General features: G+C 41.5%; 1 protein-coding gene across 5 annotated transcripts in view; it reads left to right on the forward strand.

Annotated features, from left to right (window-relative positions):
• LOC123746936 (heat shock protein 75 kDa, mitochondrial-like) overlaps positions 1-12374 on the forward strand; it is a 54967-nt gene extending 42593 nt beyond the window's left edge. For 3 of the 5 annotated variants that reach the window (XM_069337347.1, XM_069337345.1, XM_069337344.1), the window contains one exon: positions 11874-12374. In XM_069337347.1, coding sequence (XP_069193448.1) covers positions 11874-11895 — 22 coding nt within the window. In that variant the 3' untranslated portion in view covers positions 11896-12374. The remainder of the gene's footprint in view (positions 1-11873) is intronic. The other 2 variants (XM_069337348.1, XM_069337346.1) reach the window with 1 other exon arrangement.
• The last annotated feature ends 537 nt before the right edge of the window (positions 12375-12911 follow it).

The raw sequence follows: 12911 nt of genomic DNA on the forward strand, positions 1-12911 counted from the left end.
TGGCAGATTTTTGGTATAAAAAGTCGGAATTTCAAACTGCGAATAGGTGCAGAGAGCCAGAATTTGGGTCCAAAATATGGCTCAGGTATCGAATTTGGGATGTTTGGAATATCTTGAAAATTGCAGGGGGGGGGGGGGGTTTGGGCAAAATGTGACCCACCAGTGCTTTCAGTAATTGGCATATTTTCGGTATAAAACGTCGGAATTTCAAACTGCGAATAGGTGCAGAGAGCCAGAATTTGGGTCCAAAATATGGCTCAGATATCGAATTTGGGATGTTTGGGTTATTTTGAAAACAGCAGGGGGGTTTGGGCAAAATGTGATCCACCGTTGCTTTCAGTAATTGGCATATTTTTGGTATAAAAAGCCGGAATTTCAAACTACGAATAGGTGCAGAGAGCCAGAATTTGGGTCCAAAATATGGCTCAGGTATCGAATTTGGGATGTTTGGGATATTTTGAAAACAGAAGGGGGGTGTGGGCAAAATGTGACCCACCACCGCTTTCAGTAATTGGCTAATTTTTGGTATAGAAAGACGGATTTTCAAACTGCGAATAGGTGCAGAGAGCCAGAATTTGGGTCCAAAATATGGCTCAGGTATCGAATTTGGGATGTTTGGGATATTTTGAAAACTGCAGGGGGGTTTGGGCAAAATGTGACCCACCGCCGCTTTCAGTAATTGGCTAATTTTTGGTATAGAAAGTCGGAATTTCAAACTGCGAATAGGTGCAGAGAGCCAGAATTTGGGTTCAAAATATGGCTCAGGTATCGAATTTGGGATATTTTGAAAACTGCAGGGGGGGGGGTTTTGGGCAAAATGTGACCCCCGGTGCTTTCAGTAATTGGCATATTTTCGGTATAAAAAGTCGGAATTTCAAACTGCGAATAGGTGTAGAGAGCCAGAATTTGGGTCCAAAATATGGCTCAGGTATCGAATTTGGGATGTTTGGGATATTTTGAAAACTGCAGGGGGGGTTTGAGCAAAATGTGACCCACCGCCGCTTTCAGTAATTGGCATATTTTTGTTATAAAAGTCGTAATTTCAAACTGCGAATAGGTGCAGAGAGCCAGAATTTGGGTACAAAATATGGCTCGGGTATCGAATTTGGGATATTTGGGATATTTTGAAAACTGCAGGGGGGTTTGGGCAAAATGTGATACACCGCCGCTTTCAGTAATTGGTATATTTTTGGTAAAAAAAGTCGTAATTTCAAACTGCGAATAGATGCAAAGAGCCAGAATTTGGGTCCAAAATATGGCTCAGGTATCGAATTTGGGATGTTTGGGATATTTTGAAAACTGCAGGGGGGGTTTTAGGGCAAAATGTGACCCACCGGTGCTTTCAGTAATTGGCATATTTTCGGTATAAAAAGTCGGAATTTCAAACTGCGAACAGGTGCAGAGAGCCAGAATTTGGGTCCAAAATATGGCTCGGGTATCGAATTTGGGATGTTTGGGATATTTTGAAAACAGCAGGGGGGTTTGGGCAAAATGTGACCCACCGCTGCTTTCAGTAATTGGCATATTTTTGTATAAAAAGCCGGAATTTCAAATTGCGAATAGGTGCAGAGAGCCAGAATTTGGGTCCAAAATATGGCTCAGGTATCGAATTTGGGATGTTTGGGATATTTCTAAAACTGCAGGGGGGTTTGGGCAAAATGTGACCCACCGCCGCTTTCAGTATTTGGCTAATTTTTGGAATAGAAAGTCGGATTTTCAAACTGCGAATAGGTGCAGAGAGCCAGAATTTGGGTCCAAAATATGGCTCAGGTATCGAATTTGGGATGTTTGGGATATTTTGAAAACTGCAGAGGGGTTTGGGCAAAATGTGACCCACCGCCGCTTTCAGTAATTGGTATATTTTTGGTATAAAAGTCGTAATATCAAACTGCGAATAGGTGCAGAGAGCCAGAATTTGGGTCCAAAATGTGGCTCGGGTATCGAATTTGGGATGTTTGGGATATTTTGAAAACTGCAGGGGGGTTTGGGCACAATGTGACACACCGCCGCTTTCAGTAATTGGTATATTTTTGTTAAAAAAAAGTCGTAATTTCAAACTGCGAATACGTGCAGAGCCAGAATTTGGCTCCAAAATAGGGCTCAGGTATCGGATTTGGGATGTTTGTGATATTTTGAAAACTGCAGGGGGGTTTGGGCAAAATGTGACCCACCGCCGCTTTCAGTAATTGGTATATTTTCAGTATAAAAGTCGGAATTTCAAACTGCAAATAGGTGCAAAGAGCCAGAATTTGGGTTCAAAATATGGCTCAGGTATCGAATTTGGGATGTTTGGGATATTTTGAAAACTGCAAATGGGTTTGGGCAAAATGTGACCCACCGGTGCTTTCAGTAAAAGGCATATTTTCGGTATAAAAAGTCGGAATTTCAAACTGCGAATAGGTGCAGAGAGCCAGAATTTGGGTCCTAAATATGGCTCAGATATCGAATTTGGGATGTTTGGGTTATTTTGAAAACAGCAGGGGGGTTTGGGCAAAATGTGATCCACCGTTGCTTTCAGTAATTGGCATATTTTTGGTATAAAAAGCCGGAATTTCAAACTACGAATAGGTGCAGAGAGCCAGAATTTGGGTCCAAAATATGGCTCAGGTATCGAATTTGGGATGTTTGGGATATTTTGAAAACAGAAGGGGGGTGTGGGCAAAATGTGACCCACCACCGCTTTCAGTATTTGGCTAATTTTTGGTATAGAAAGTCGGATTTTCAAACTGCGAATAGGTGCAGAGAGCCAGAATTTGGGTCCAAAATATGGCTCAGGTATCGAATTTGGGATGTTTTGGATATTTTGAAAACTGCATGGGGGTTTGGGCAAAATGTGACCCACCGCCGCTTTCAGTAATTGGCATATTTTCGGTATAAAAAGTCGGGATTTCAAACTGCGAATACGTGCAGAGAGCCAGAATTTGGCTCCAAAATATGGCTCAGGTATAGGATTTGGGATGTTTGGGATATTTTGAAAACAGCAGGGGGGTTTGGGCAAAATGTGACCCACCGCCGCTTTCAGTAATTGGCATATTTTTGGTATAAAAAGCAGGAATTTCTAACTGCGAATAGGTGCAGAAAGCCAGAATTTGTGTCCAAAATATGGCTCGGGTATCGAATTTGGGATGTTTGGGATATTTTGAAAACAGAAGGGGGGTTTGGGCAAAATGTGACCCACCGCCGCTTTCAGTAATTGGCATATTTTTGGTATAAAAAAGGCGGAATTTCAAACTGCGAATAGGTGCAGAGAGCCAGAATTTGGGTCCAAAATATGGTTCAGGTATCGAATTTGGGATGTTTGGAATATCTTGAAAATTGCAGGGGGGAGGGGGGTTTGGGCAAAATGTGACCCACCAGTGCTTTCAGTAATTGGCATATTTTCGGTATAAAAAGTCGGAATTTCAAACTGCGAATAGGTGCAGAGAGCCAGAATTTGGGTCCAAAATATGGCTCATATATCGAATTTGGGATGTTTGGGTTATTTTGAAAACAGCAGGGGGGTTTGGGCAAAATGTGATCCACCGTTGCTTTCAGTAATTGGCATATTTTTGGTATAAAAAGCCGGAATTTCAAACTACGAATAGGTGCAGAGAGCCAGAATTTGGGTCCAAAATATGGCTCAGGTATCGAATTTGGGATGTTTGGGATATTTTGAAAACAGAAGGGGGGTGTGGGCAAAATGTGACCCACCACCGCTTTCAGTAATTGGCTAATTTTTGGTATAGAAAGTCGGATTTTCAAACTGCGAATAGGTGCAGAGAGCCAGAATTTGGGTCCAAAATATGGCTCAGGTATCGAATTTGGGATGTTTGGGATATTTTGAAAACTGCAGGGGGGTTTGGGCAAAATGTGACCCACCGCCGCTTTCAGTAATTGGCATATTTTCGGTATAAAAAGTCGGAATTTCAAACTGCGAATACGTGCAGAGAGCCAGAATTTGGCTCCAAAATATGGCTCAGGTATAGGATTTGGGATGTTTGGGATATTTTGAAAACAGCAGGGGGGTTTGGGCAAAATGTGACCCACCGCCGCTTTCAGTAATTGGCATATTTTTGGTATAAAAAGCAGGAATTTCAAACTGCGAATACTTGCAGAAAGCCAGAATTTGTTTCCAAAATATGGCTCAGGTATCGAATTTGGGATGTTTGGGATATTTTGAAAACAGAAGGGGGGTTTGGGCAAAATGTGACCCACCGCCGCTTTCAGTAATTGGCATATTTTTGGTATAAAAAAGTCGGAATTTCAAACTGCGAATAGGTGCAGAGAGCCAGAATTTGGGTCCAAAATATGGTTCAGGTATCGAATTTGGGATGTTTGGAATATCTTGAAAATTGCAGGGGGGGGCGGGGGTTTGGGCAAAATGTGACCCACCAGTGCTTTCAGTAATTGGCATATTTTCGGTATAAAAAGTCGGAATTTCAAACTGCGAATAGGTGCAGAGAGCCAGAATTTGGGTCCAAAATATGGCTCAGATATCGAATTTGGGATGTTTGGGTTATTTTGAAAACAGAAGGGGGGTGTGGGCAGAATGTGATCCATCGTTGCTTTCAGTAATTGGCATATTTTTGGTATAAAAAGCCGGAATTTCAAACTACGAATAGGTGCAGAGAGCCAGAATTTGGGTCCAAAATATGGCTCAGGTATCGAATTTGGGATGTTTGGGATATTTTGAAAACAGCAGGGGGGTTTGGGCAAAATGTGATCCATCGTTGCTTTCAGTAATTGGCATATTTTTGGTATAAAAAGCCGGAATTTCAAACTACGAATAGGTGCAGAGAGCCAGAATTTGGGTCCAAAATATGGCTCAGGTATCGAATTTGGGATGTTTGGGATATTTTGAAAACAGAAGGGGGGTGTGGGCAAAATGTGACCCACCACCGCTTTCAGTAATTGGCTAATTTTTGGTATAGAAAGTCGGATTTTCAAACTGCGAATAGGTGCAGAGAGCCAGAATTTGGGTCCAAAATATGGCTCAGGTATCGAATTTGGGATGTTTGGGATATTTTGAAAACTGCAGGGGGGTTTGGGCAAAATGTGACCCACCGCCGCTTTCAGTAATTGGCATATTTTCGGTATAAAAAGTCGGAATTTCAAACTGCGAATACGTGCAGAGAGCCAGAATTTGGCTCCAAAATATGGCTCAGGTATAGGATTTGGGATGTTTGGGACATTTTGAAAACAGCAGGGGGGTTTTCGCAAAATGTGACCCACCGCCGCTTTCAGTAATTGGCTAATTTTTGGTATAGAAAGTCGGAATTTCAAACTGCGAATAGGTGCAGAGAGCCAGAATTTGGGTTCAAAATAAGGCTCAGGTATCGAATTTGGAATATTTTGAAAACTGCAGGGGGGGATTTGGGCAAAATGTGACCCCCGGTGCTTTCAGTAATTGGCATATTTTCGGTATAAAAAGTCGGAATTTCAAACTGCGAATAGGTGTAGAGAGCCAGAATTTGGGTCCAAAATTTGGCTCAGGTATCGAATTTGGGAAGTTTGGGATATTTTGAAAACTGCAGGGGGGGTTTGAGCAAAATGTGACCCACCGCCGCTTTCAGTAATTGGCATATTTTTGTTATAAAAGTCGTAATTTCAAACTGCGAATAGGTGCAGAGAGCCAGAATTTGGGTCCAAAATATGGCTCGGGTATCGAATTTGGGATGTTTGGGATATTTTGAAAACAGCAGGGGGGTTTGGGCAAAATGTGACCCACCGCTGCTTTCAGTAATTGGCATATTTTTGTATAAAAAGCCGGAATTTCAAACTGCGAATAGGTGCAGAGAGCCAGAATTTGGGTCCAAAATATGGCTCAGGTATCGAATTATGGGATGTTTGGGATATTTCTAAAACTGCAGGGGGGTTTGGGCAAAATGTGACCCACCGCCGCTTTCAGTAATTGGCTAATTTTTGGAATAGAAAGTCGGATTTTCAAACTGCGAATAGGTGCAGAGAGCCAGAATTTGGGTCCAAAATATGGCTCAGGTATCGAATTTGTGATGTTTGGGATATTTTGAAAACTGCAGGGAGGTTCGGGCAAAATGTGACCCACCGCCGCTTTCAGTAATTGGCATATTTTTGGTATAAAAGTCGTAATTTCAAACTGCGAATAGGTGCAGAGAGCCAGAATTTGGGTCCAAAATGTGGCTCGGGTATCGAATTTGGGATGTTTGGGATATTTTGAAAACTGCAGGGGGGTTTGGGCACAATGTGACACACCGCCGCTTTCAGTAATTGGTATATTTTTGTTAAAAAAAAATCGTAATTTCAAACTGCGAATACGTGCAGAGCCAGAATTTGGCTCCAAAATATGGCTCAGGTGTCGGATTTGGGATGTTTGTGATATTTTGAAAACTGCAGGGGGGTTTGGGCAAAATATGACCCACCGCCGCTTTCAGTAATTGGTATATTTTCAGTATAAAAGTCGGAATTTCAAACTGCAAATAGGTGCAAAGAGCCAGAATTTAGGTTCAAAATATGGCTTAGGTATCGAATTTGGGATGTTTGGGATATTTTGAAAACTGCTAATGGGTTTGGGCAAAATGTGACCCACCGGTGCTTTCAGTAAAAGGCATATTTTCGGTATAAAAAGTCGGAATTTCAAACTGCGAATAGGTGCAGAGAGCCAGAATTTGGGTCCAAAATATGGCTCAGATATCGAATTTGGGATGTTTGGGTTATTTTGAAAACAGCAGGGGGGTTTGGGCAAAATGTGATCCACCGTTGCTTTCAGTAATTGGCATATTGTTGGTATAAAAAGCCGGAATTTCAAACTACGAATAGGTGCAGAGAGCCAGAATTTGGGTCCAAAATATGGCTCAGGTATCGAATTTGGGATGTTTGGGATATTTTGAAAACAGAAGGGGGGTGTGGGCAAAATGTGACCCACCACCGCTTTCAGTATTTGGCTAATTTTTGGTATAGAAAGTCGGATTTTCAAACTGCGAATAGGTGCAGAGAGCCAGAATTTGGCTCCAAAATATGGCTCAGGTATAGGATTTGGGATGTTTGGGATATTTTGAAAACAGCAGGGGGGTTTGGGCAAAATGTGACCCACCGCCGCTTTCAGTAATTGGCATATTTTTGGTATAAAAAAGTCGGAATTTCAAACTGCGAATAGGTGCAGAGAGCCAGAATTTGGGTCCAAAATATGGTTCAGGTATCGAATTTGGGATGTTTGGGATATTTTGAAAACTGCAGGGGGGTTTGGGCAAAATGTGACCCACCGCCGCTTTCAGTAATTGGCTAATTTTTGGTATAGAAAGTCGGAATTTCAAACTGCGAATAGGTGCAGAGAGCCAGAATTTGCGTTCAAAATATGGCTCTGGTATCGAATTTGGGATATTTTGAAAACTGCAGGGGGGGTTTTGGGCAAAATGTGACCCCCCGGTGCTCTCAGTAATTGGCATATTTTCGGTATAAAAAGTCGGAATTTCAAACTGCGAATAGGTGTAGAGAGCCAGAATTTGGGTCCAAAATATGGCTCAGGTATCGAATTTGGGATGTTTGGGATATTTTGAAAACTGCAGGGGGGGTTTGAGCAAAATGTGACCCACCGCCGCTTTCAGTAATTGGCATATTTTTGTTACAAAAGTCGTAATTTCAAACTGCGAATAGGTGCAGAGAGCCAGAATTTGGGTCCAAAATATGGCTCGGGTATCGAATTTGGGATATTTGGGATATTTTGAAAACTGCAGGGGGGTTTGGGCAAAATGTGATACACCGCCGCTTTCAGTAATTGGTATATTTTTGGTAAAAAAAGTCGTAATTTCAAACTGCGAATAGGTGCAAAGAGCCAGAATTTGGGTCCAAAATATGGCTCAGGTATCGAATTTGGGATGTTTGGGATATTTTGAAAACTGCAGGGGGGGTTTTTGGGCAAAATGTGTCCCACCGGTGCTTTCAGTAATTGGCATATTTTCGGTATAAAAAGTCGGAATTTCAAACTGCGAATAGGTGCAGAGAGCCAGAATTTGGGTCCAAAATATGGCTCAGGTATCGAATTTGGGATGTTTGGGATATTTCTAAAACTGCAGGGGGGTTTGGGCAAAATGTGACCCACCGCCGCTTTCAGTAATTGGTATATTTTCAGTATAAAAGTCGGAATTTCAAACTGCGAATAGGTGCAGAGAGCCAGAATTTGGGTACAAAATATGGCTCAGGTATCGAATTTGGGATGTTTGGGATATTTTGAAAACTGCAGGGGGGTTTGGGCAAAATGTGACCCACCGCCGCTTTCAGTAATTGGCTAATTTTTGGAATAGAAAGTCTGATTTTCAAACTGCGAATAGGTGCAGAGAGCCAGAATTTGGGTCCAAAATATGGCTCAGGTATCGAATTTGGGTTGTTTGGGATTTTTTGAAAACTGCAGGGGGGTTTGGGCAAAATGTGACCCACCGCCGCTTTCAGTAATTGGCATATTTTCGGTATAAAAAGTCGGAATTTCAAACTGCGAATACGTGCAGAGAGCCAGAATTTGGCTCCAAAATATGGCTCAGGTATAGGATTTGGGATGTTTGGGATATTTTGAAAACTGCAAGTGGGTTTGGGCAAAATGTGACCCACCGCCGCTTTCAGTAATTGGCATATTTTCGGTATAAAAAGTCGGAATTTCAAACTGCGAATACGTGCAGAGCCAGAATTTGGCTCCAAAATATGGCTCAGGTATCGGATTTGGGATGTTTGGGATATTTTGAAAACTGCAAGTGGGTTTGGGCAAAATGTGACCCACCGGTGCTTTCAATAATTGGCAGATTTTTTGTATAAAAAGTCGGAATTTCAAACTTCGAAAAAGGTGCAGAGAGCCAGAATTTGGGTCCAAAATATGGCTCAGGTATCGAATTTAGGATATTTGGGATATTTTGAAAACTGCAGGGGGGTTTGGGCAAAATGTTACCCACCGGTGCTTTCAGTAATTGGCAGATTTTTGGTATAAAAAGTCGGAATTTCTAACTGCGAATAGGTGCAGAGAGCCAGAATTTGGGTCCAAAATATGGCTCAGGTATCGAATTTGGGATGTTTGGGATATTTTGAAAACTGCAGAGGGGTTTGGGCAAAATGTGACACACCGCCGCTTTCAGTAATTGGTATATTTTTGGTAAAAAAAAGTCGTAATTTCAAACTGCGAATAGGTGCAAAGAGCCAGAATTTGGGTCCAAAATATGGCTCAGGTATCGAATTTGGGATGTTTGGGATATTTTGAAAACTGCAGGGGGGTTTGGGCAAAATGTGACCCACCGGTACTTTCAGTAATTGGCATACTTTTGGTATAATAAGCCGGAATTTCAAACTGCGAATAGGTGCAGAAAGCCAGAATTTGGGTCCAAAATATGGCTCAGGTATCGAATTTGGGATGTTTGAGATATTTTGAAAACAGAAGGGGGGTTTGGGCAAAATGTGACCCACCGCCGCTTTCAGTAATTGGCATATTTTTGGTATAAAAAAGTCGGAATTTTAAACTGCGAATAGGTGCAGAGAGCCAGAATTTGGGTCCAAAATATGGCTCAGGTATCGAATTTGGGATGTTTGGGATATTTTGAAAACTGCAGGGGGGTTTGGGCAAAATGTGACCCACCGCCGCTTTCAGTAATTGGCTAATTTTTGGTATAGAAAGTCGGATTTTCAAACTGCGAATAGGTGCAGAGAGCCAGAATTTAGGTCCAAAATATGGCTCAGGTATCGAATTTGGGATGTTCGGGATATTTTGAAAACTGCAGGGGGGTTTGGGCAAAATGTTACCCACCGATGCTTTCTGTAATTGGCAGATTTTGGTATAAAAAGTCGGAATTTCAAACTGCGAATAGGTGCAGAGAGCCAGAATTTGGGTCCAAAATATGGCTCAGGTATCGAATTTGGGATGTTTGCAGTATTTTGAAAACTGCAGGGGGGTTTGGGCAAAATGTGACACACAGCCGCTTTCAGTAATTGGCATATATATGGTAAAAAAAAAAGTCGGAATTTCAAACTGCGAATAGGTGCAGAGAGCCAGAATTTGGGTCCAAAATATGGCTCGGGTATCGAATTTGGGATGTTTGGGATATTTTGAAAACTGCAGGGGGGTTTGGGCAAAATGTGACACACCGCCGCTTTCAGTAATTGGTATATTTTTGGTAAAAAAAAAGTCGTAATTTCAAACTGCGAATAGGTGCAAAGAGCCAGAATTTGGGTCCAAAATATGGCTCAGGTATCGAATTTGGGATGTTTGGGATATTTTGAAAACTGCAGGGGGGGGGGGGGGGTTTGGGCAAAATGTGACACACCGGTGCTTTCAGTAATTGGCATATTTTCGGTATAAAAAGTCGGAATTTCAAACTGCGAATAGGTGCAGAGAGCCAGAATTTGGTTCCAAAATATGGCTCAGGTATCGAATTTGGGATGTTTGGGATATTTTGAAAACTGCAGGGGGGTTTGGGCAAAATGTAACCCACCGCCGCTTTCAGTAATTGGTATATTTTTGTTAAAAAAAAGTCGTAATTTCAAACTGCGAATACGTGCAGAGCCAGAATTTGGCTCCAAAATATGGCTCAGGTATCGGATTTGGGATGTTTGGGATATTTTGAAAACTGCAGGGGGGTTTGGGCAAAATGTGACCCACCGCCGCTTTCAGTAATTGGTATATTTTCAGTATAAAAGTCGGAATTTCAAACTGCAAATAGGTGCAAAGAGCCAGAATTTGGGTTCAAAATATGGCTCAGGTATCGAATTTGGGATGTTTGGGATATTTTGAAAACTGCAAGTGGGTTTGGGCAAAATGTGACCCACCGGTGCTTTCAATAATTGGCAGATTTTTTGTATAAAAAGTCGGAATTTCAAACTTCGAAAAAGGTGCAGAGAGCCAGAATTTGGGTCCAAAATATGGCTCGGGTATCGAATTTAGGATATTTGGGATATTTTGAAAACTGCAGGGGGGTTTGGGCAAAATGTTACCCACCGGTGCTTTCTGTAATTGGCAGATTTTTGGTATAAAAAGTCGGAATTTCTAACTGCGAATAGGTGCAGAGAGCCAGAATTTGGGTCCAAAATATGGCTCAGGTATCGAATTTGGGATGTTTGGGATATTTTGAAAACTGCAGAGGGGTTTGGGCAAAATGTGACACACCGCCGCTTTCAGTAATTGGTATATTTTTGGTAAAAAAAAGTCGTAATTTCAAACTGCGAATAGGTGCAAAGAGCCAGAATTTGGGTCCAAAATATGGCTCAGGTATCGAATTTGGGATGTTTGGGATATTTTGAAAACTGCAGGGGGGTTTGGGCAAAATGTGACCCACCGGTGCTTTCAGTAATTGGCATATTTTTGGTATTAAAAGTCGGAATTTCAAACTGCGAATACGTGCAGAGCCAGAATGTGGCTCCAAAATATGGCTCGGGTATCGAAATTGGGATGTTAATTCTTTAAATTAGATTTAAAAGATTTTTATAAATACCTCAGCACATTAGAAACTTAGTTTGTGGCAGATACTGTAATAACAATGAACATAAGATTACATTACACTAGATTACATTAAGTCTACATTACACGATGGATTGTTCATATTTATTCAGTTAGCCTCAGGTACTTAATATGGGGCTCTTAGATCAAAATGCACTGCTTAATGCCATTTGTGAAGCCACAGCTTGAAAAATAGTGTTTAGAAAAGTGCTTTAAGGAAGTTAGCACTCAGGCTAACAGCAGATTTGAGGTCATGTTCTTGTAACCATTCGTGTATCATTCTGTAAACTTAGTATATCAACAGCAGAAAAAAAATAGAAGTACTAATGTTTTAATTTGTAGAATTAACATTGCTTATGACAAATAAAACCTCTTAATATAAATAAGTAAACTCTGTATTGAGACGGTATTAATTTTCTCATTGGCTTACATAATTGTCATAATTCTTTACCAGCTTCAGGTCTAGAGAGCTGTAGCGGGAGTGCGAAGATTCTGGGAGGGTTCCGGGAAGTTGGCCAGATCCTGGAGTCTTGGGACCCCACTAGTCCTCACTCCAGTCACTCACCCTTCAGGACTACCAGAACAAGCTCAGCAAAGGATACTACACCAGTCACAACCATTGTGTGTGATATCCACAAGGTTAATGGTTTGAATGGCGATGTGACCACATCTAATACGTACCCAGATTCCCTTCCCCCGCCAATCATAGACGGACTTGCAACTACAGTACTAGCTGAAACCATGTCAACAGCCATACCGATGCCCGTACCAGAACTACCATGTGCTTTTAATACCAAATAAGTGACTTTGTTTATGATAAAGACTAACCAGTTGTCTGAGTGTATATATATATTAAATTATATAATATAATGGCATTATATGTCAACAGCAACTGTTTTTGGAATAATCATAATTAGTCTCTCTTCCCCCCCTCCTCCCTCCCTGTCTCTCCCTTCTATCTCTTTCCCCCCCTTTCTCTCCCTTCTATCTCTTTCCCCCCCCTTTCTCTCCCTTCTATCTCTTTCCCCCCCCTCTCTCTCTCTCTCTCTCTCTCTCTGGGATCATGTCATGTTACATTAAATATGCTTTAAGATACCATCTAGAAGAAAATGAGGACATTGAAACAGTTGATAAACTTGATTTCAAGGGAGGACACTATGGAAAACTTCAATGTTTTTTTTTATGAGTGTAATTGGACAGACTTGCTGCTAGGTAGCAAAGTAAGTGAGATATATGCCAAATTTTGCAAAATATACGATGAAAGCACACAAACATTCATACCTAAACAGAGATGCGGTACCAGAAAACAGGATTTGTTGAACAGAAATCAAGAGGGGGCCAGAGACCAAAAGACACAAAAATGGAATCAATACTGTATAGGCAGAGGCCAAACCTCTCAAACATACCAGCGATACAAAGATGCGAGAAACAACCACACAGCAGTAAGGAGAGAGAGGCAGAAAGAAATTTTTTAAAAAGGGATAGTGGGAAA

The sequence above is a fragment of the Procambarus clarkii genome, chromosome 37, assembly GCF_040958095.1.
Source record: "Procambarus clarkii isolate CNS0578487 chromosome 37, FALCON_Pclarkii_2.0, whole genome shotgun sequence".
In the NCBI taxonomy this organism is placed as follows: Eukaryota; Metazoa; Arthropoda; class Malacostraca; order Decapoda; family Cambaridae; genus Procambarus; species Procambarus clarkii.